The sequence below is a fragment of the Asterias rubens genome, chromosome 22 (genome assembly GCF_902459465.1).
Source record: "Asterias rubens chromosome 22, eAstRub1.3, whole genome shotgun sequence".
Taxonomy (NCBI): domain Eukaryota; kingdom Metazoa; phylum Echinodermata; class Asteroidea; order Forcipulatida; family Asteriidae; genus Asterias; species Asterias rubens.
The window spans coordinates 3,896,073-3,920,557 of record NC_047083.1 but is presented as its reverse complement, the minus strand read 5'-3'; the positions used below and the strand labels follow the sequence as shown (position 1 = coordinate 3,920,557).

Sequence of the window (24,485 nt, the reverse complement as noted above, 5' to 3'; positions counted from 1 at the left end):
ACGTAATTATTCCACAAGTTAATTAATTCACAACAAGGTACCCGCTGGTATTCTATTTTTGTTTTTCAGATGGTACCATTTCAGATTTCGGTATTAAGTATTTTTTTTAAGGGGGCGTCCACAACACCCTGGCTTCGGCCTCGGTTCAGGCTTTAATTATCGGTCGGCCTGTTTGAAGTCTCATCCCGAAAGCACACGCATCCTAAGCCATTGCTGGATTGCCATTGCTGAACAAAAAAAATCAGAGAGCTGCTTAAAGGCACTTTGGCCACTTCTGGGTCCAATTCAATGGCTTTGCTTACCGTAAGCACACAATCGGCGCTTACGGAAGCAGGAATTTATATGCTTATGGCAAGCGTATTTCACGGGTTAGCGGCGATTTTTTTTAATTCTGCGCTGGCGTACTCAACGTTACCAGCCGTCGATTTCACCAAACTCTTTCTAACTTTAGGATTAATCTTAGGACTTAGGACGAGTCCCAGCCCTGCACTGTAGCATGCAAACCTTAAGATTAATCCTAAGTTAGGACGAGTTACTCGTCCTAACTCGAGATAGGATTAATCCTAGCTTTTCGTGAAATCGGCTGCAGGCATTCTACGCTAACACGGCTAGCACAGAAATTTGGCGCTTGCACGTAAGCGGGGAATCGTGAGCGTAAGCGCAGAATTCGGCGGTAAGCAGAACCAGAGCCATGACATTTGGCCCTGGTAACTTCTCAAGTGTCTGCATTAGCTTGATAAAGGGGATGCTTACGTTTGGTTATCACTCCTAAAATTAACGCCAAGAAAATTTTACGTATTAGAAGTTCAACAACAAAACAAAATTAAAGGCCTGACATTACGAACCTATAGATGAGTCTTTAAGGCTAAATCATTACCTTCACGTTATTAAAGGCACTGTACACGTTTGAAGACCAGTGTTCTCACTTGGTGTATCCCACCATAACCATAAAACAACAAGCCTGTGGACATTTGGGCTCAATTGGTCATCAAAGTTGCGAGAAAATAATTAAAGAAAAAACACCCTTGTTGGACGAATTTGTGTACTCACAGATAGGAATAAAAGACTTCTAGCTAGAAGTCTTATAATATTTTATTAAAAAATTACCTCTTTCTCAAAAACTACGTTACTTCAGAGGGAGCCGTTTCCCACAATGTTTTGTACTATCAACAGCTCTCCAATGCTTGTTACCAAAGTCAGTTTTTAAGTTAATATTTGTTTTGAGTTATTACCAAACGTGTACCTTCCCTTCAACTATACTTCATTGTCGCGAAATGAGTTTCCAATGCTTATACTAAAGTAACGTATACCAGCCAAAATACATTGTAACATTTACAATCGGTGGCTGGTATTCTCCATATATTTTGCGCTAAGCAAAACGTTGTTTAATGCTTTACATAATTTACTGCTTTTCAGGGAAGGTACACTTTTGGTAACTACCCAAAACAATAAATAGTATTAACTTAAAAACTGACTTGGTAACAAGCATTGGAGAGCTGTTGATAGTATAAAACATTGTGAGAAACGGCTCCCTCTGAGGTAGCATAGCTTTTTAAAAAGAGGTAATTTCTCACTAAAATAATTTACCAAACGTGTATCTTCCCTTTAAGCAGTTGAGGCACATCTCCAAAAACTGGCCTTACTATTATCACGTATACCTTACACACTTGGTTTTTCTCAACAAGTTTTTTTTTTTTACAAAAAGCTTCCTCGGACACAATGTGCTGGTAGGGGAATTTATCATTAACACTTTCAACCAAAATCACAGCCACGAGATTCGTTGATGTAAAACGATTGTTTTTAAAATGCTGGTACTTGGCTGTTCAGCTCTTGGTATTTAACATTTGGTACCTGCATCCAGAGTGATTTAGTTGGGCTAAAGTCGAGTTTAAGGACACAACGTCCAGTGGTCGTGCGGCCTTCCTTTATAAGTCTCGGAGAACTTGTTGGCGAGAAAGAAACACAAGTTGTGAAGTTTGGAGGAAAGGAAAACACGTGTATTGTTTGTTGAAAGCTTGTTTCTAAAGGTAAGATTGTTATAAGTTCTGCACATGGTAGCGGAGGCTGTGATTTGGTTTTCATGAGTTAACTTTGATTAACATTGCATTTGAAGTTGAACCCTTTTGCCGAAGCTACATAATAGACCTTTACAAAATGTAACAGGGCCCAATAGAATTTCAGTTAGAATTGGAGTTTAAGTTTGATTAACATTGTTTATCATGTTTGTTACATCCGGTGTTTTTTGTAATACTCATATTATTTAAATGATTTATATATTGCAAGATCTATTTGGATCGTAAGTTTAGTAAGTGTGATGTAAAATGATGTGCTGTAAAGCACGAAATTTCTTGGCTTCGATCGGTCGGCGTCGAATATCTCTGTATACCGAACGAACACAGTATTATGCCGAACAAACTACCGTGGATATTGTTTTGTTCGTCACAGCGGCGTTTTCCTGCAACGACTTTAATAAGTTTGCTCAAAGACCTTTGCTTGAGTTCAAGGGTCGTAGTGAATCTTTTTCCCCGACGTGTGAGTGTGAACTAACATTCAACTGAGTTACCGCGTAGTCGAAAAAATCACGATTTTTTTGGGGGAAACATAGCCGGATAACAATATTACCAGCAGAATTAGCTCGAGTGAGTATTCGACCTATTATAGTCACCACAAATGTTGAAGTCGCATATCAATAGGAGACTTTCCAACGCTAGGTGGCAGCAGACATACCGGGTAAATTTCCATTGTTTACGTAGTTCTGAACATGCGCATAATTCTGAGAACAATGGATTTACCCGGTAAGTCTGCTGCCCTCAATCGTCCCAGAAAGTCTCCCATTGAACACATTGACATCCAATACACACATTGACATCCAATACAATTTCGTAGGGCTGCTTAACGGTAAGCAATATTTTTTTTTGCTTAACGTAGCAAAACTAATTGCTTAAGCGTGAACCTATTTCACGAGCGGTTGCTAGCTTAACATTTTAGATCGTTTGCTGGGCCCAGGTTCTTAGATCTTAGCCGCAAGTTGGATTTGGGTAAGTTTCTTTTTGTAAGGACTGAGTGTTCTATAACCCAAAGACTCAAAGCATTTGAATGCGCAATATGCATGCTGCCAAACACATGGGAAGCACCAAGTATACCTGCAGTTTAGTAAAAGAAAGAAAAGAATATATTTATTGTGTTTCAGACAGTGTAGGCCTAATCCTCTTTGCAACAGGCTGATGATCGATTTTAGTTTTACTCTAAACTCTCTTAAAGCCATTGGACCCTTCGGTACAGAATTTGTTTTAAAAAGTTCACAGATTTACGAATAACTTACAGGGTTTACAGAAGGTAGTGGTGAAAGACTTCTCTTGAAATTTTATTCCATGAAATGCTTTACTTCTTGAGAAAACAGTAAAAAAATATCAATTCTCGTTAACGAGAATTACGGATTTATTTTAAACACATGTCATGACACGGCGAAACGCGCGGATACAAGGGTGGGTTTTCCCGGTATTTTCTCCCGACTCCGATGACCGATTAAGCCTAAATTGTCACAGGTTTGTTATTTGATATAGAAGTTGTGATACACGAAGTGTGGGCCTTGGACAATACTGTTTACCGAAAGTGTATAATGGCTTTAATCGGCCTGTGCATTTGTCTACCAAAAGAGGGCGCTACACAGACTCACCAATGCGATCATAAACTGCGCGTTAGAAGACCGTGGTGTACCAATGCATTTACAAGATATGCCTACACGGCAAAATTATGTTAGCGTTTGGGTTTCATAATGGTTGGAATAAAAAACACTTTCTTCCAGAACGGTAGTAATTGATTCATCTTGCCATAATGGCGGCACCAGTAAACTTGACGTGGGATCAAACCAGCCACCAATGAGCTGAATAGTTTGGTTGTTGAATTATATACCAATGGATCAGTGTTTACTGGCATTCATTAGTGTAGAAAATAAGCTAACGGATAGGCCTCAGCTGTAATGAATTGGCAAATTCTGTAAACAACAAAATCAAATAATATCCTTTTCCATAACCATCTCACCAAACTGCTCTAATTTCTACCCATACCAAAACAATTCAAGATGTATAACTAAATGGGAAACATTTGTATAGTTTGTTGGTATGTTGTATGAATTTTGTTCGACCTTTGATCGCGTAGAAAGTGCACTTTCTCATGAGAATGGAAAACCAAAATCCCACCACCGTCACGCGACTTTTCAATTTGTATCCATACGGTACGGCCCCGAAGTCACGCACTGATTATTCGTTTCGCATTTGAATTTGGATCCCTTTGTCGAAGCTATTATGCACAATGGAACTTCTCAAAGTTGTGCAGGGTCCAAGGCTGGTAAGAGTTTTGCTCTGAAAGGAGGGGGGGGGGGGCTAGGGTGCGTCTGTCACCCCATGCATGGTGTCAACAAAAAGGGCCCCCAACTTGGGTATGAATGCATGGGGAGCGCTTGGAACATTTTTAAAAAGGCTGTTTAGTGTTGTTGCAGAAAAAAAAAAATGCTCGAAGAATTTCTTTGCTAAGCAAAATTTCAGTGGGGCACCATCAGTTACAACAGTGCAAGCTTAATGAAACCTTGGCTATAGTAACCTGTTTCTGTTCAGCCATTACTTGTTTGTGATTAGCAAGTTTGGTTGCTTAGTAAAATGCACGTTATGAAGGTGGGCCCTGTGTGTGAGAGATTTTAAAGGCAGTGGACACTATTGGTAATTACTCAAAATAATGATCATTAGAAAACCTTACTTGATTACGAGTAATGGGGAGGGGTTGATGGTATAAAACATTGTGAGAAACAGCTCCCTCTGAAGTGACGTAGTTTTCGAGAAAGAAGTAATTTTCCACGAGTTTGATTTTGAGACCTCAAGTTTAGAATTTGAGGTCTCAAAATCAAGCATCAGAAAGCACACAACTTCGTGACACAAGGTTTTTTTTCCTTTCATTATTATCTCGCAAATTCGACGACCGATTGAGCTCAAATGTTCACAGGTTTGTTGTTTTATGCATATGTTAAGATACACCAGCTGTGAAGACTAGTCTTTGACAATTACCAATAGTGTCCACTGTCTTTAACCCAAAGAGCATTGTACTTCATTGCTACTAGCTAACTGGTAACCACGACTCTAGGTGTAAAAACTAGGTGTTATACGGGGGACCTTTTGACAAGTATCACCAGTAATTTTAAGAACTTAGATAATAAGAGAAATATATCACTGCAGTTACTGGACTCAAATAGTAGTGATAGTGACAATAGCTTGCAAGTCAGTTATAGATGTAGACTATACGTTATGGGGAAGTAATAACACATATTGCGCAACAACCCACTAAGAAGCTGCTCAAAGCAGGAAACAAAAAAGAGAGAGAAGAAAAAGACAAGAAGGAAGAGGGAACAGTAAGATGAAGGGAAGAAAGAAAAGAAAGGGAAAAGACTACTGAGAAGCTGTTTGAAACAATAACATTTTAACATATCCTAGGACTAGTCCTAAGTTAAGACAGTTAGGACTAGTCTTATCTCCTTCGTGAAATCGACCCCAGTCCCTTTATTAAAGGTAGTGGACACTGCCTAATTGTCAAAGACTAGCCCTCACAGTTGGTGTATCTCAACATATGCATAAAATAACAAACCTGTGAAAATTTGAGCTATTCGGTCAACGAAGTTGCGAGATAACAATGAAAGAAGAAAAAAAACCATTGTCACACGAAGTTGTGTGCGTTTAGATGGTTGATTTCGAGACCTCAAGTTCTAAATCTGAGGTCTCGAAATCAAATTCGTGGGAAATTATTTCTTAATCGAAAACTATGGCACTTCAGAGGGAACCGTTTCTCACAATGTTTTATACCACCAACCTCTCCCCATTACTCGTCACCAAGAAAGGTTTTATGCTCATAATTATTTTGAGTAATTACTAATAGTGTCACAACGGGAGTGCAGCGTTATATTGGCCTGTATATCAGCACAACCAGACACTGCGGAAAGAACGCGTCACCAAACCATCGTCATAAGTGATCGATGTATTCAAGTTTGAAGGTCGCCATTTTGTTAGCTTTGATTATTTATTGTTAAAAAAAAAACGCTTGTCAAGCCTCGCTGCATCTCAACTGTATACAAGGTGACGTTAACACTTTTCATAGAAAAAGCAGTTTACACAGTATCTTGTTTTGATACCCTTTGTAGAACAAGTTGTTGGCCATGACATGAATCCCTACCCATTGTAGACTTGTGTACAAGTCGTTTTTGGTCCCACGCGGTGAGATAGTCGAGTTGCAGCGGTGCTCTCTGCGCGACTACTGCGCGCTGGCCGACTTCTACTACAGTGTGGATGTTTTCAGGAGAGTCGTATGCTTAAACAGTGTTCGTCTTTCTAAGACGACATTTTTTTCGTGACATTGTTTTACTCATTTCTCAAAAACTGCTGTAGCTCAAGCAAGTAATAACTTCAGGGAATCTTTGTATCATAATATCATCTTCAAATCGTTCAAATAATGTTAACAATGACAAAAGAGGGCGCTGTCTTAAATTGTTTCCAAACCACTCCCATGTGTTAGGATGATCTTAAGAAGGGGGGGAGGGTCCGGGTATATATACTCTCCAGCCTCTATAAGGAGTGAGATTTCAGGTTGAACTATGTCGATGATAATTGTTTCTGTACAACTAAACCCGTATATCTTTAAACAGCAATGACCTTGCAGATTTCTGGCTGCTCGCAATGGCCGTCATGAATGAGCTCACACCAAATGCTTCAAACTAAATTAGATTCAGAGGTTGTTGCTTGTTAAAGGCACTGCTGCCGATTTCACCAAACTCTTCCTATTTTAGGATTAATCTTATGACTTCGGATGAGTTAAGTTCCGTATCCAAAGACGTAAGAACGAATTGAACCCATCCTAAGTTAGGACGAGTTACTCGTCCTACTCCAAGTTAGGACGACTTTTTACTCGTCCTAACTCCAGCAAGGATTAATCCTAGCGGCTGCAGGTAATTGTCAAAGACCAGTCTTCGCACTTGCTGTATCTTAACATGCATTAGCTAACAAACCTGTGAAATGTTGACTCAATTAGTCGTCGAAGTTGCAAGAGGCTTGTGTACTTTCAGATGCTTGAATTCGAAACCTCAGCTAAGGTCTCGAATTCAATTAAAATGTTTTAGTGGGAAATTATTTTTTTCAAAAAAAAAACTACGTTACTGCAGAGGGGGCCGTTTATCACAATGTGTTTATACTATTTACAGCTCTCCATTGCTCGTTACAAAGAAAGTTGTTATTCTAACAATTATTTTTAGTGACTACCAATAGTGTATAGTGCCTTTAAACTCAATTTGACCATGGAGGATACCTTTCAGGTTTTTGAAAACGTTCGACTGTTTTATATAAATAAACCATTAAACTAACCGTTGGAAATTTTGTTTCAAAATGGCCACCACTTATAGATATCACCAAATATCCGGAGTGAATAATGTCACCACAGGATGAGTAACAATGTCCATTGCCTTTAATGCCCCTCTTTTACCTTTGTTGATCGATACCATCAAAAGTAACAAAATCTATGAACCTTGGAAATAAGGTTAGACAATAATATCACACACGTCATGAAGGATACCTTTACACGACACGCACCTTGAGTCTGCACAACCAGCCATGGTCACTGCTAGGGTTTATATAGGGAGCGTTCGTTTAGCTTCCCTGGGTCGACCCCGGTGTGTGGCGGTTTTTTTTTTCCAGGACGAACGTGGGTAATTGTCTGCACACGTTTTTCCTGGAAAAAAAAAACCACGCCACACACCGGGGTCGACCCAGGGAAGCTAAACGAACGCACCCATAGTTCTACATGCACACATAGTGGTAGACTTGCGAACAAGTCGTTAATGCAATTCCTTGGGAAATGTTTTTGATCTGGGACAAAAATACATCTAAAACGCTGCAAATCCGTTTTCCACGACGTGTGTGAGCTCCCGTATCCTTTGCTATTGACGTGTATGCAAAATACGATAGTCGCGGATACGCGTCACGTAAACACACAAAGTGTCGACGTATCAGTATCGGTATCTGTGGGTGCGTTCGTTCAGCTTCCCTGGGTCAACCCCGGTGTGTGACGTTTTTTTTTCTAGGACGAACGTGGGTAATTATCTGCACACGTTCGTCCTGGAAAAAAAAACGCCACACACCGGGGTCGACCTGGGGAAGCTAAACGAACGCACCCATTATCCGTACGCTTGCGAAACCTCTGATTCAGATTTCCGCGATCGAATACTGCTCTCGCGAGATCACTCCTCTCTCGCGAAGCTGCTGGTTGCCGACTACTAGCGAAGAGTAGTAGGCCCGTAGGGACCCAGCAGTCTCACGAGACTACCGACAGCATCACGGGAATCGCGGAGAGAGAGTCGGAACGCTATCATCACAACATGCATTTAACGACTTGTCCACAAGCCTAGCAAAGTAGGCAAGTGTAGAGCACTTTTTTTAAAACGTGAAGTATGGCAAGGGCGCCTTTTAAGCAAAATTCAGAACTGAGTGTCCCGAGAATCCGAAAATCTACTCCGCGGTAGTAGAATAAAAATTGCAGGACATTTCTTTTTTTCTTCTCAAAAGCACATCTCAAGTATACACAGACATGTTATTAACACATATTCTTTATATTGGAACATAACTGCTCCAGAGTTTGAACGTTACCCTCTTTCAAAAAAAAATGTTCACAGTACATTTTTATTGTTTAAATACATCAACATTTACATCGTTATTAGCGTTTAAAGGCAGTGGACACGTAATTACTCAAAATAATTATCAACATAGAACCTCAATTGGTTACAAGTAATGGGGAGAGGTTGATAGTATAAAACATTGTGAGAAACGGCTCCCTCTGAAGTGACGTAGTTTTTGAGAAAGAAGTAAGTTTCCACGAATTTGATTTCGAGACCTCAAGTTTAGAATATTTTGAGGTCTCGAAATCAAGCAACTGAAAGCACACACAACTTCGTGTGACAAGAGTGTTTTTTCGTTTCATTATTATCTCGCAACTCCCACGAGCAATCAAGCTCAAATTTTCACAGGTTTGTTATTTTATGCATATGTTGATGTACACCAAGTGAGAAGACTTGTCTTTGACAAATTACCAATAGTGTCCACTGTCTTTAAACAATCGAGCGGTTCCAAAAACTAGAGGTAAACTTTGCCCAAGTTTAAAGTAATTCCCGATGATCCCGTAATCAATGTCTGTGACATTTGCGTCACCATGATTGTTTCACGTTTTGATATTTTCCTTTCTACTGAACTAAAACAGCTGAACCCAGAACGTAAACAAAAAAGTACTGACCAGACACAAAGAAAACAAGACATGCGAACTTTTTGGTGGACCCGAGTTGGTGAGTGAAGCGCGCATAATTACTGCACCTTGGTTGACTGTATGGCAAATTATTCCATAAAAATTATGAACAGATTCATAATAATAATAATAACGAAAACTTATATGGCGCCAAAGTCTGCCTAAAAGACGCTCAAGGCGCTTCACATAGAAACAATTTAAGAAAAGAAAAAAAAGGCTAAAAAGAACTAATGTAAGTAATTAATCAGTAACAAACCTAAGAAATTAAAAAAACAGCAATACAATTATAAAAACACACTAAAAAGTCTGGAAATCTCTAAAACCTGGACCAGCCAGAAGCAGATCTAAGCAAACAAATTACAATATTGAGTAAACTTAAACCAAACAGTAACTAAAACCTGGAAGGCAGTACACACATGTAAGAAACAAGTGGGTCTACTGCATGGATTGATCTTAAAGGCACTGCAGTCGAGTTCACGAAACCCTAGGATAAACCCTAGAATAAATCTCGTGTTAGGACGTGTAACACATCCTACGTTAGGATGGGTTCAGTGCGTCCTAACGTCTAAGGATACGGAACTGAACTCGTGTTACGTCCTAGGATTAATCCTAAGTTAGGATGAGTTTGGTGATACGGCCGGACACCTTTGTCAATAAATTGTCAAAAACCAGTATTCTCTCTTGGTGTATACCAACATAATGCATAAAATAACAAAATTGTGAAAAATTGAACTCAATTGGTCGTCGAAGTTCCGAGAGAATTGAGACATTGTGATTTTGAGGGTTTGGCTTAGCATTTGGATTAATTATACTAGGAAAATAGAACACCGGTGTGACGAAACATAGGGATAGTAACTCACATTGTAACCCTTACAAAGTGACGTCACATTTTGCAGATAGAGCCTTCTCAATAAGTTGACCCAAACTCTGGAATAAACTTCCAAATCACATCAGGGGCACAACATCCTTGCAACATGTTCAAGGCACTTCTGAAAGCCCACTTGTTTCATTCAGCAGACCTATACAAATGGCTTTCTTACTTCATCTGTGCCATAGCGAACCTCTGACCAAACCTTTGGTTTAGGCGCTTTATAATAATTCTAGCTCTGTCCACTCGTAAACTAAAAGTGACCAGCAAAATAAATGCGCCACTTGCAAACAAGTGTATCTTATGTTGTATTGACCTTGTGATTAGACGAACTATTGATTGGGTCCATCAGGAACACTTGAACCCGGAACCTCGCCTCCTTACCCAAAAGTAACAATAATCGCCACTTGAACCGGACCCCAGATACGAACCCGTCGGGACGCGTAATTTTGTTTACACCACAGCCAGGGGTTCTGTACTGAAACACTGTAATTGTCTTGAGATGAGACTACGTTATTAATAACGCTGTTATGCACATCTCCCCCTTTTGCATGCTTATTGTCCACAACGCACTTCAACGGCAAGGCTCCCAACTATCTCTTAGAACTACTCAAAGTTAACACTCCGTCAAGAAATCTTCAAACAAGCTCCACGCTTTTCTTCATTGAACCCAAATCTCGACACCCCTGTGGTGACAGGTCTTTTTCTTCAGCTGCGCCACGCATCTGGAACTCTCTACCACTTTGTCTGAGATCTTGTCTTTGTTCCAAAAATGTCAAATATCTTCTCAAAACTTATCTTAATTGTTCCAGGTATTCAAGGACTACTTTTGTTGTGACTTTTTTTGCTTGTTTTGTTTTGGTTGTAAACACCCAGCAGGGTGGATACGTGCGCATTACAAGTCCTCATTAATTATTAATGGAGGATTATTTCAAAAGCGATGCAATGTACTCTCCAACTCAAGACGGGAGTTGGCAGTGTTACAATACAAAACCCTTCACAAAATATATGCCACCGGGACCGATACAAATGTAACCCGTATCTTCGGCAGTGCGTTTCTTTTTATACAATATTGTAGGTCACCTGAATGGTCAAGTGCTCTTTATTTGACAAAAACCCCCAACCCAAAACGACAATCAATCATCATAAATACGTCTCTTCTCAGAGTCAATCAAATTACTGAATGGCCTGTATGTTTAAAGGCAGTGGACACTATTGGTAACTACTTAAAATAATTATTAGCATAAAACCTTACTTGGTGACAAGTAATGGGGAGAGGTTGATAGTATAAAACATTGTGAGAAACGGCTTCCTCTGAGGTGACGTAGTTTTCGAGAACAAGTAATTTTCAACGAACTTGATTTCGAGACCTCAGAATTAGATTTTGAGGTCTCGACGTCAAGCATCTAAAAGCACACAAGTTCGTGTGACAAGAGTGTTTTTTCTTCCATTATTATTATCTTGCAGTTTCGACGCCAAAGCCCAAATTTTTACAGGTTTGTTATTTTATGTATATTTTGAGATACACCAAGTGAGAATACTAGTCTTTGACAATTACCAAACTTGTACTGTGCCTTTAAACCAATCCTCGAGTTGTTGTCGACATAATACCGCGAATTTTGTCAAAAGCTTGGAGTACCATAAAAAACGACCTTTGCATCTTTGTTCAAGAGCAGTTCAAGTTTACCATAAAGCTAGCAGTCGGACCAAATAGTTCAATCGATCCTCTGCCGCCTTGGGGGTGGGGTGGGGGTCTGTCTTTTCTGGCAACAATTTATACCACCATTATGTTGTCGAAAGAGGTCGCGGAAGTTTTCAGCGCAACCACGGTAACTTTACAGAGCCGCTAACTTAGTCCAATGGGAACAGCCGTAGCACTGGAAACAACCGCGACTATACGCTGTGTGCAAACGTCGCAGGTGGGGGAACGCACGGTATAGCTAGATTAGCAAGAAACGCCAGTCACGAGAACTTGTCGCGTGGCAACGGTAAACAATAAAATGTCCAATGGGAACACCAAGCACCATCAAGCACATAGCTCTATGTAAAAACAAAGGGGAGGGGTAGGGAGGGAGGGGTAGGGATGGGGCAGAGGTTGAGGAGTGTGGCGAACCCAAATCCTGCTTCCCCTAATAACAAAATATACAAAGTTAACCTAGAGAAAGCACTGCGTGCGCACTTTGCACCTTACAGTACGACTATACTCTACTTACAAGAGGACTGTACTACACCATTTAGATAGATAGTGTGATGAGAAGTTAATTTACACAAAAATTACATTGTTTAAAAAAAGACAGAAGACAGAGACGAACTCATTTATTAAAATAAACCATTGGCCGAAACCAAAGCACGGGACGCGTGCCCTGAAATCCCTACCCACCTACTTAAAAAACTTTCAATCGTAAAGAAAAAAAGAAAAAAAGAAGACCAGTCTCAATTAAATTGTCCTGTGCCCAATTTCATAGCACTGCTTAGCACACAAATTTGCTTAGCATGAAATTTCTTCCTTGATAAAAACAGGATTACCAACCATTATTTCCATTTTTTGCATATTGCTTGTTACTTGTATTCAATTGTTGTTTGTTTATCCTCAAAAACACGTGGAAATTTGGTTGGCTATTCCGTTTTTTATCGAGGCCAAAATGTCATGCTAAGCAAATTGTTGTGCTTAGCAGCGCTATGAAATTGGCCCCTGTTCATTGTACCCAATAAACCTTGATCCATTTTTGAACCTGTCTCTAATCCCCCCCCCCCCCCTAATAAATAGAACTTTTCGATTGCGTCCAATAAACCTACTCAGAAAAAAAGGGTATCATAATACAAAAATATTATAACAAAAAATGCACGTGTTTGATGACGCTATAACCCTCAACAAGTTTACACAAAAATGCATGAACGATTACCGTGGTCGGTAGTGGGGGGGGGGGGGGTGCTTTAAGCTTTTGTTTACCAACAAAGGATAAAAAAGAACCCACCTTAACGCGCACAGCAAGGCTTTGGATTTGTTTCTGAATGGATGGCCCGCAGAGGCCGGCCCGTAGCCTTCATTCACACTGGCCCTCTGTGCATCAAGGGGAGAAGTAGCTATAATAAGCTTAGCGCACCCGAGCTCCAACATCATTACGCACGGACTCAGTTTGTAAAAAACATTATCTAAACATCTCGCAACTTGTGTTCGAAAAACAGTCTCCTTACCGTGTTTTGAGGAGCACCGTCATGGGTGTCCAGGACGGAGACGACGGCACTGGTTTCGTCGACAATGAAACCTTAACCATGGATATTGGAACAGATAATCCGGTAAGGTTCAACAGATTGAGTAGTAGTAGTTTTTTTTTTAGTAGGTGCCGTAAATAGTGAAATCTTCACACCATTCTGAAAAACCACACCCCAAGGCCGATCGTGGACTTCGTTGAAAACAAATTTTACCTTGAACCTTTTGCAAAAGAGAACCACGGAAAATTATCCGTATCCTGTCATCACTTGTTGATTCGTTATGAGATACAATAGTAATTAGAATCTATTCTCATTTGTTCAAATCAATTGTCGTAAAAATGAGTGACAAAGTGGTGGCAGAATTTGGAAAGTTTTCTAGGGAAATATGTCCGTATCCTAAACACAACTTTCTCTCCCATTGTTTACAAAAAGGGACAATTTCATTTGAGTAAATAAGACTCTATTTTATTTCATAATTAGAATGAAAATGTGGTGGCATGTTACAGAAACGTTTCCCTGTGGGAAGACGCCCGTATCCTGCTACCACCTTTTCACTCATTTGTACTCAAAAGAATATTTCATTTGAGTAAATAGTACTCTATTTTATGTCATAATTAGAATGAAATTGTGGTGGCAGGTTACAGAAACTTTTAACCTTGGGGAAGACGTCCGTATCCTGCTACCACCTTTTCATTCATTTGCACTCAAAAGAATATTTCATTTTAGTGTAAGATACTGATTAATTTCATAATTAGAATGAAAAAGTGGTGTCAAGATACAGGAAATATTTTCCCAGGAAATATGTCCCTATCCTGCTTCCAACTTTTCAATCATTTTTACAGAAAAGAATATCTCATTTGAGTATAACATACTAATTTCTTTCATTACAAATGAAAAAGTGGTGACACGATATTGACATTTTCCCTTACGTCGCTCAAAAAAAAACTTTACCCAGAAATCATGTAAAAGGAAAAGCAATGAATCCTTAACAGGTTGAACCTGATGAGTTCGAGTGAAAACTGGACAGCTAAAATGTTTTTTTTTTGCTTAAAAAGATCAAGAAAGTTTAATGCCTGATGTGTTAGTCAACATTCATTGTAGAAATTAGCTTGTAAGCTATACGCATGCTTGTGTAGTCACGTACAGCATAGACAGCTCGTTATACGTGTAGTTTGATGCTTATGGTAAATTTGTAGACTAGTGGTTTTATTGTTTAAAAAAATGGTTGCTTTTGTCAAAATTGCTGTTAGGTTAAAATAGTAGAAACTGCAGTCTTTAAAAGTTTGATGAGGTTTGCGGTGGCACCATTTGTAAGTGTTTTTGAGTCGTGATGGTTTAAAAAAGGGAAAAGTTTCCGTATGGCGCCACCACTTTTTCATTCGAAATAAAATAATATAGTATCTAATTTACCTGATTGATATATCCCTTTTTGTAAAAATGAGTGAAAAAAGTGGTGGCGCCATACGGAAAGTTATCCCTAAAAAGAATTGGCGTTTGAAAACTCAACGTTTCAATCAGTATGCTTTGATCTCAACTCTACCGTGCTCTTCATGCTCTGATCATCTTCTGTGCGTTTTTTTTTTAATTTAAAGTTATGTTTTTAGAACTTACATGGGAAGAACATCATAAAATCTGTAAAATATTGATCCATACGATGACCTAGAAGTAGAAAGGCCAATCAGGTCATGCTTACAACATTAACAATGGTTTTTTTTTTTATCCCCGCATGCAAATTTAACATCCATTAAGTTGTTGCAGTGCCCGCTGCTAAAACAAAGGATTCGGACTGCCTCTAACTACCAGGCAATCTCGGTAGTCTAGTTAGTATCACACAAATCTAGAATTGCAAGAGTCGTGGGTTTGAACTCCACCCGAACATTAATATTTGCCTGTGATTTTTTTTTATAACAAAACTCGGAAAAATACTCTGTATACAATGATAACACACATCGGTTATGAGAAAAACCCAAAATAAATATTGACAATGTTGTTATTTACACAAGAACTTCAACATTTTCTTTCGAACTTTTTCTGACCCGGTCGTGAACCAAGATACTGTTATCAGTGTCCAACCCTAACAATGACCAGTGTACGCCGCGTAACACTGGCGCACTTGAAGTGGTGCCTTCACCTCAAACCCCGTACAACCTATAAAAACAGTTAAAGGCACTGGACACTATTTAATTACTCAAAATAATTGTTAGCATGTACTTGGTAACAGGCATTGGAGAGCTGTTGATAGTATAAAACATTGTGAGAAATTTCTTTCTCTGAAGTAAAGTAGTTTTTGAGAAAGGGGCACTTTCACACTTAAATGCCCTCAGTTCTGAAGCCTTTTATTCAATATCGGGCATCTGAAAGCGCACAATTTAATTGTGGAATAAGGGTGTTTTTGTCAATATTTTCTTGCAACTTCGATGGCGAATATTGAGCCCCAATTTTCACAGGTTTGTGCACATGTTTGGATACACCAAGTGAGAAGACTGGTCTTGACAATGACCAAATTGTGGTCCACGTGTCCAGTGAAATTGTGGTCCTGCACCACAACTCTGTTGATTCTGAACCACAACCTGTGTACCTTTAATATAAATTGAGAATTTACTTTTGTAACACACCAGCCGCAGTGTTTTACCATAGGAGCTAAAAATGTCAATACAGTCATAGTTTAGTACTAGTCATCAAGCGTCTTTAAATAAACAAAGAATTGAGAATTTACTTTGATATAACTTCTAATTCATGGTTGCACTCACCGTTGCCTAAACACAACAGTGATGTGCATTTTTTAGGACTTAAAGCACGGCCAACAAATACCTAACCCGTACATGTACATTTTTGTGACTCAAAGATCGTTAACATACCATTATTTGTCATTAAAATAATGCCACCACCCTTTTCTGGATTTAAGAGGGTATGACATTCCGGGTGTGGAATTCGATTCTTTCTTAAAGACATTCTCTCGTTTCGACTGGAACTATCAAGCCGATTATTCTTCTTTTTTGAAAGGGTAGGGGCACCAAAGCATTTTCTCCAATTGGTAAAGGGAACCCTATGACGAAATTGTAAATTGTCTACTTGATCATTTTAAGGGCAGCAAGGCAATGCTCGGGGGGCACGGAGGCTATCGCATACGTTGCCTCCGTGAAGTATTATGCCTGAATAATATATCATCTAAATCATTTTGCTACAAGTTCCAATAGATTATAGTGAATTTCAATTAAAAACTTCAAGAGAGAGAGAGAGAGAGAGAGAGAGTGAGAGAGAGAGAGGGAGAGAGATAGTGCATCATTTTAAAACCGCTCATTACAGGATTGTGGCACAATTTGTAACACAAAACACAATGTCCACAGATTTACATAAAACTTACACCGTTTGAAGATAACGAGTAGAAAGCGTACCTTAAAATATTACCTGCTGAGGCGCTGTAACTTTTCAGGAACGAGTGACACAATGTCACTAAAATACGTTTCTCACTGAGACGAACATTATTTTCGTGACTTTTTTTTTCAAAATCATTTCTCAAAAACTACAGCACCTCTGCAACTGATGTTTTCAGGGAAGCTTTCTACGACATTCAAACCGTGTAGGTTTAATGTAAACCTGTGAACAATGCATTTTGTGTCCTACAAAAAGTGCCCAGACCATAAAAGTTGATTTCTTGTTGTCAAGTTTGCAAGCTTGAAACCAACGAACCGACACATTTTAAATTCAATGGGACTACAGCACCTCTGCAACTGATGTTTTCAGGGCAGCTTTCTACGACATTCAAACCGTGTAGGTTTAATGTAAACCTGTGAACATTGCATTTTGTGTCCTACAAAAAGTACCCAGACCATAAAAGTTGATTTCTTGTTGTCAAGTTTGCAAGCTTGAAACCAACGAACCGACACATTTTAAATTCAATGGAACTCGGCCCCAGGCAGGCCCTCTACAAAAAAACAAGGTCAAATTCATAATTATTATTTCGTACAACACTTGGCAATGCACAATGGATGTAAAGGCAGTCGTACATCACAATAAAATAACCTTGTACAAAAAATAAACTTACCAGTGGTACAGAGTATTTGAATGCAAGTTGAAGGAGGCACATCAAAGCAAAGTTTGTTTATAGCGTTATGAGCCCCAGGAAAGTACAATGTGTAAAAAGTGTGAGCACCGTTTTTTTTCTTATTTTTTTTTTCTTCTTCAAATCAAAGACCGGGACATGCACAAATACTCACATATAAGCCATTATACACTTTCGGTAAACAGTATTGTCCAAGTCCCACACTTCGTGTATCACAACTTATATATAAAACAACAAACCTGTGAAAACTTTGGCTCAATTGGTCATCGGAGTCGGGAGAAAATATCGGGAAAACCCACTCTTGTTTCCGCGCGTTTCGCCGTGTCATGACATGTGTTTAAAAGAAATCCGTAATTCTCGCTAACGAGAATTTATATTGTTTTACCGTTTTCTCAAAAAGTAAAGCATTTCATGGACTAATATTTCAAGAGAAGTCTTTCACCATTACCTTCTGTAAACCCTGTAAATTATTTGTAAATCTGTGAACTTTTTTTGTTTGTTTCTGTACCGAAAGGGTCCAATGGCTTTAAAGACACTGGACACTTTTGGTAATTGTCAAAAGGCTATAGTTATCACAGTTGGTGTGTCTCAACATAATGCGTAAAATAACAAACCTGTGCAAACTTCAGCCCAACTGAGTTGCGAGATAATAATGACAGAAAAAAACACCCTTGTCACACGAAGTTGTGTACTTTCAGATATCGAGACCTCAAATTCTAAATCTGAGGTCTCAAAATCGAATCATGGAATACATCTTTTTTAGAAAACTTCGTTTTCTTCAAAGGGAACAGTTTCTCACAATGTTTTACACTATCAACCTCTCCCCATTACTCGTAATCAAGAAGGGTTTTAAGATAACAATTATTTTGAGTAATATAACCAATAGTGTGTGTCCACTGCCTGTAATGTGTATAATACATCTACATTTGTAAAGGAATTTAAATAACCGAACGTTTCTAAAACCCCATGAAACCTTCACTTTGAAAGTGTGAGTAAATTTAAGCGAATCAAAGTGTTAACCGAGTCAAAGTGATGAATGAAGGACCTCAAGCCAACCTTCATTGCTTAATAATAAACTGTCGTACCAGCAAATGATTGTCGTTGGAATTCTTTACAGCGCTTTGTTAAACGACCGTGGGGTTCTTGAACAGTTGTAAACAGAGAACAAAACCCAAGGAGACGTCATTGATCTTAAACGGCTGTTGTGTTTGTTGAATTAGGATGGCAGTTAGCTGCACAATCATTATGATCAACAAACTCATGCAGTCGTTTATGAAGGCTAGTCAACCTTGGCCCTATTTCATAGAGCTGCTGAGCACAAACATTTGCTTAGCATGACATTTCTCCCTTGATAAAAACAGGAATGCCAACCAAATTTACACGTGACTTTCAGGCTGAACACCAGTACGAAGCAACATCCAACAAATGGAAATTTGGTTGGTAATTCTGTTTATATCATGGAAGAACTTTCATGCTAAGCGAATTGTTGTGCTTAGCAGCTTTATGAAATTGGGCACTGTTGATGAATGCACAACATTTCTCGTCGTGACTGTACTTACACGAGAATAACATGATTTATTAGACAATGATTCAAAACCATCACAGGAATTTGAAGTATAATTGAACTCGAGTCATAACGCAATGGTTGTCCTCAAATACAATACAATAAATATTCAAATTGTACGCATCCAATCACGATACTTTGTATACGATAAATCCATGAACTTATCGTGTACGTAAAACAATCAATTCGTATTGTGTACCAACAGTATGGGAGATTTTTTTAATTCTCGTGGCGAAAATACTTTTCTGTAGTTCCTAAATTTCCCCATTCAAAATAAGTCAAAATAAGTGCATTAGGAAGCCCCATGCCACACCAGGCAATTTAAAGGCAACCTGGGCCCAATTTCATGGCTCTGCTTACCGTAAGCACAAAATCGGCGCTTACGGAAGCAGGGAGTTCTGTGCTTACGGCAAGCCTATTTCACGGGTTAGCGGCGAATTTTGGCTTCTGCGCGTGCGTACTCCACGATACTAGGCATTCTACGCTTACAAGGCTAGCGCTGAAATTCGGCGCTTGCACGTAAGCGGGGAATCGCGGTCGTAAGCGCAGAATTCGGCGGTAAAGCAGAGCCATGAAATTGGGCCCAGTTCCACTCAACTTCCGATAACCTATCATACAACAAAGACAAAAATATATTCAGCCGCCATGGTAAAATGACACCTTCAACTGTTAATTAACTTACTAGAAACTACTGCTGTTCCTTTAATAACCGTGTAGATCGGTAGCATTTAGTCTCAAAGCTCTCTACACATGTATACAAATACATTCGTACATCAAAAACATTGAATTGTACAATGTTTTGTAAAGCCGGCTAAACACACAAAGTCGTCTAAACACACAAAGCCGTCTAAACACACCTCTTTCTCAAAATCTATGCTACTTCAGAGGGAGCCATTTCTCACAATGTTTTATACTATCAACAGCTCTCCAATGCTCAAATTAAGTTTTTATAATTAAGTTAATATTTTTGGGGGAGTAATTTCTAAGCGTGTACCTTCCCTTTAAGAATTGTGTAGATTTGTATCGTTAGCCTCAAAGCTCTACAAATAACACATGTATACAAATAAATTCGTACATCAAAAACATTGAATTGTACAATGGTTTGTAAAGCCGTCTAAACACGCTTCCCGGAGGTGATTTGGACAGGGTCCAAAAAGAACCTGCGACTATTGGTTGTTAATCTTAACCGAACACATTCACTGATATTTGTATGCCTGTTCATGTACCGGTATTGGTGGAGTGTTTCTCAAAAAAATTACAATAGAAAACAGCTGTTTTGGGCTTATATAATTAGACGTTGTTGTTGCCATTAATTTTAAGAGGGCTTACCAAACGTGAACCTTCCTTTTAACCACCCTTTCTTTACCCATCACGCTAACCCCTTCCCCCCCCAAAAAAAAAAAAAAAAAAAAAAAAAAAATCAGTTTTTATTGTATATATTTTTAGGTTGTCCTCCATTGCCAAAAGCTAACAATATTTGACATTTTCAATTTTATGTAATCATTTACATACAGTGTGTTTATTTTGGTGAAGCGTCGTTTATTTTGAGTAAAACTCTCTCGTTGAACGACTTTACAATGAACCACGAACTGTATTAACAAAACATGGAAGGGCGGGTCGGAGCGGGGGTGTTGATAAACTTGGTGTAAGGTTCCACACACACACACACACTCTAAGGAACAGGTCAGGCAAGGATGAAAGACACACCAGCTTTCTCCAGAAGACGATCAGAGCATAATTATATCTGATCGAAACGGCGAGTTGAAACCAACGGTTCTTTTCAGAACCACCTAGTTCTATTAGATATTTTCTTTACATTGTGTAACCGCAAACCTTGATCATATTTCCACCATGCAAAGTTTCAAATCCTACTCAAAGAAAATCTTGCTGCCCCAAGCCAAACATCGTACACATAATCAGGCGTGTGCGCTTCGTAAAATATCTACCGGGAGCAGTTCAAGGACACCAAGGCAATGACCATGGGGCATCGAGGCAATCGCTCCGTTAAGTATCAGGGCCCAATTTCATAGAGCTGCGAGACACAAAATACGCTTAGCATGAAATTCCTTCCTTGATTAAAGCTATTACCAAGCAAATTTTCATTTGTTGCATGTTGCTTTCTTACTGGTATTCAGCTGCTGTTTGCTTGTCCCTGGAAATCACGTGGAAATTTAGTTGCCATTATCAAGGGAGAAATTTCATGCTAAGCAAATTTGTGTGCTTAGCAGCGCTATAAAATTGGACCCTGGTCTGCAAAACTCTTCGTAAGAAGCGAGTCCAAAGGGTAGATTTGTACAGACCAAATATTGGGTGACACCCTAATTACCCAGACAAAAAGGGTAGTCTACTATTGAAAACCAAACGTTGAATATTTGAATCTTGAACTATTAAAGGGAAGGTACACGTTTGGTAACTACTCAAAACAAATATTAACTTAAAAACTGACTTGGTAACGAGCATTGGAGAGCTGTTGGTAGTACAACACATTGCTGGAAACGACTCCCTCTGAAGTAACGTAGTTTTTGAGAAAGAGGTATTTTCTCACCCCATTAACCATTATAATAAGCACTTCTAGATAGAAGTCTTTTATTGCTATCTGAAAGCATACAATTTTTTTGATTTTTTCTGTCATCATTTCTCTCGCAACTTCGATGACCGATTGAGCCCAAATTTTCACATGCTTGTATGTTATGCTTATGATGGGATACACCAAGTGAGAATACTGGTCTTTGAAAATTACCAAACGTGTACAGTGCCTTTAACACGAACTAATTTTCTATCAACAAATAACATTTGTAGCATGGGACACTGTTAGTTTGTTTGTGTAAAAAGGGCAATTATTTTGTGACCAGTGATTTATTTTTAATTTAGAGCGTGCCTCTTACAGACATACAAAATACATAGATAAATATCAATGTATATATACTCGATTGCACCGTTGACTAACATTACTTTATCTGACGGTTTACTCTATAAATATTGACCGAACACTTTCAACACTTACTTAAATCAAACTTGGGCCCCTTCCAAGTCTAAACCCAAACAACAAAACATCAAGACAGCCGCCAAGGATTTCAATGTAGAATTCATGTGCTACCACCGCCAACCCCCCCCCCCCCCCCCCCCTTCTAGGGTAACAACATAACACCCAACCGGGCTGTTCAAATGTTAGCACTATTCAGAAGTGAACAAAGGATCAATCAAGTACATGCAAAAAACCCTGAACCTGTTCAAATTGAACTTGTGATGTCAGGCATTTTGTCGAGAACGTGTTTAACTTTTATCCGGGACGGGGATAAGTAGGGGTAGTCAAACTAGAGGACAAAGCACACAAAGATTGCCGAGAAAATAAACAAACTGTGTGTGCGCTCGTTTAGCTTCCCTGGGTCGACCAAGCGGTGCTCACTAATATCGCTCGGGTGAGCCCCTGACAAGAGCTAATCGAACGATCACTCACTGCTCTCGTGGTGACGTAACGCACCTCAGGTCAACCCCAAAGTGACCCACTCCACAAGCAGGGCACTGGGGGCTGACCCGGGTGAGCCCCGTCGAAGCTATTCGAACGTATCGGGAAAGACCGGGGTCGACCCACGGAAGCTAAACGATCGCACCCTGTATATGAAGTGAGAATTGATTTCAACCCTTGGTGTTATTTACATAGCTGTAGGCCCTACCTCAAGTGTAGAGCGGTAGGCCTACCCTGGAAGTGGGGCCAGACAGTCAGTTTAGAGTGGCACAGTTGGTGGGTGGCGCCCAACAATGCAATCCTTAATAGCAAACAGCGGCGACCAAGCTGAACATTGACAATGACCAAGATTCAAAAAGAAACACAAACAAAATGTTACTCGGCATTTTGCTTCTTTTTCTGTGTGCATGAAGCACGTCTGTGCCAAGATAACATAGGTGTTTCCAAAACGTTTGACAACCAATGAATAACGTGATCGTAGGTAACATCGCCACCAAAACCGAGCTATTTCGCGGTTACCGCAGAATTCAAACGAACAAACAATGTAGATAAATAAATTAATATCTTTCAGCAAACACAAGGTCATGCAACTTATACGAAAGTCGTGACAACACTTAACCATTGCTTCGTCCTTCCGATGGGACGTAAAGCCGTTGGTCCCGTGTGTTGTGTAATGCACGATTTAAAAAGAACACACAGGACTCGGGAAAGTACTGAGTATACAGTGCTAACACACATCGGTGTACGGGTAGAAACCAAAATTAATATTCTTTATCCCCGATGCAAATTTAACATCTCCTATAAAAAGAACCTAGTGCACTTATCGTAAAGAGAAGTGGTCTTTTGTTCTGATCGGCAGCATATTGCGCCACAATTACATGGTGCGATAATTATAGGTCTCATCAATACGTAGTTCCACATACCCTGCAGGAAATAATACTGGACTCTTAAAGGCAGTGGACACTATTGGCAATTACTAATAAATTACTATTAAATAATTAACAGCATAAAACCTCACTTGGTAACGAGTAATAGGGAGAGGTTGATGGTATAAAACATTGTGAGAAACGGCTCTCTCTGAAGTGACGTAGTTTTCGAGAAAGAAGTAGTTTTCCACGAATTTGATTTCGAGACCTCGGGTTTAGGATTTGAGGTCTCGAAATCTAGCAGCTGAAAGCACACAACGTCGTGTGACAAGGGTGTGTTTTACTTCATTCATAACTCACAACTTCGACGACCAATTGAGCTCAAATTTTCATAGGTTTGTTATTTTATGCATATGTTTAGATACACCAAGTGAGAAGACTGGTCTTTGACAATATTACCAAAAGTGTCCACTGTCTTAAACGGGCGCTTTAATACGCCACAAGGGGCGTATTTTAACATTTATTGTACATTTCAACAAATTCTTAATAATAACCATGATTACTTCATAAAGTTTGGGAGGTAGTGCTTTCTTTTCTACCAGCCAGGCTTCTGATGGATGATACCCAAACCTACATCCGTATGGACTGTAAAGGGAGTAACCCTGTTTCAGCCCTAGTAGTTGGTGGCAGCAGCCCCTGGAAATAAAATAGATTGTAGCCCACACATTAAAGTGACCTTCAGCTACATTCAAAATATATATCATGCAATTTTTACAAAAGACTATATTTTATATTTTATATTTTTTCTTTACAAAGGCAACGAAATAATACTCCCAACTGCACTCGTGCACAGCGCCCGTGCCGACATTACAAAAGTCTCCCTCTACCTTTCACACAATGGGCTCCTGTTTGCTCAACGAATGTATTGAAAGTCGAAATACAAAGTTAATAGAAATGTTTTTTCATATCATGCATGAAATGACAAAATTGGGATTGAAAACAAGCGCTCCAAATAAACAACGTATTTGGTCCACGGTCTGGTAAACTTTTCCTGTAAAAAGTGTCCTTTTATTAACAACAATGCAATGACAGAAACACGTCAACATTTAGAACGACTTTATAGT

At 39.2% G+C, this 24,485-nt stretch overlaps 1 protein-coding gene across 3 annotated transcripts in view; it reads left to right on the top strand.

Annotated features, from left to right (window-relative positions):
- Window positions 1–1,878: 1,878 nt before the first annotated feature.
- Window positions 1,879–24,485, top strand: part of LOC117304957 (solute carrier organic anion transporter family member 2A1-like) — a 38,027-nt gene continuing 15,420 nt past the window's right edge. The window contains exons 1-2 of one of the 3 annotated variants that reach the window (XM_033789614.1): window positions 1,879–2,027; window positions 13,376–13,486. In XM_033789614.1, the coding sequence (XP_033645505.1) occupies window positions 13,406–13,486 (81 nt within the window). In that variant the 5' untranslated portion in view covers window positions 1,879–2,027; window positions 13,376–13,405. Of the gene's footprint in view, window positions 2,028–13,237; window positions 13,487–24,485 lie in introns of those variants that run through there. The other 2 variants (XM_033789615.1, XM_033789612.1) reach the window with 2 other exon arrangements.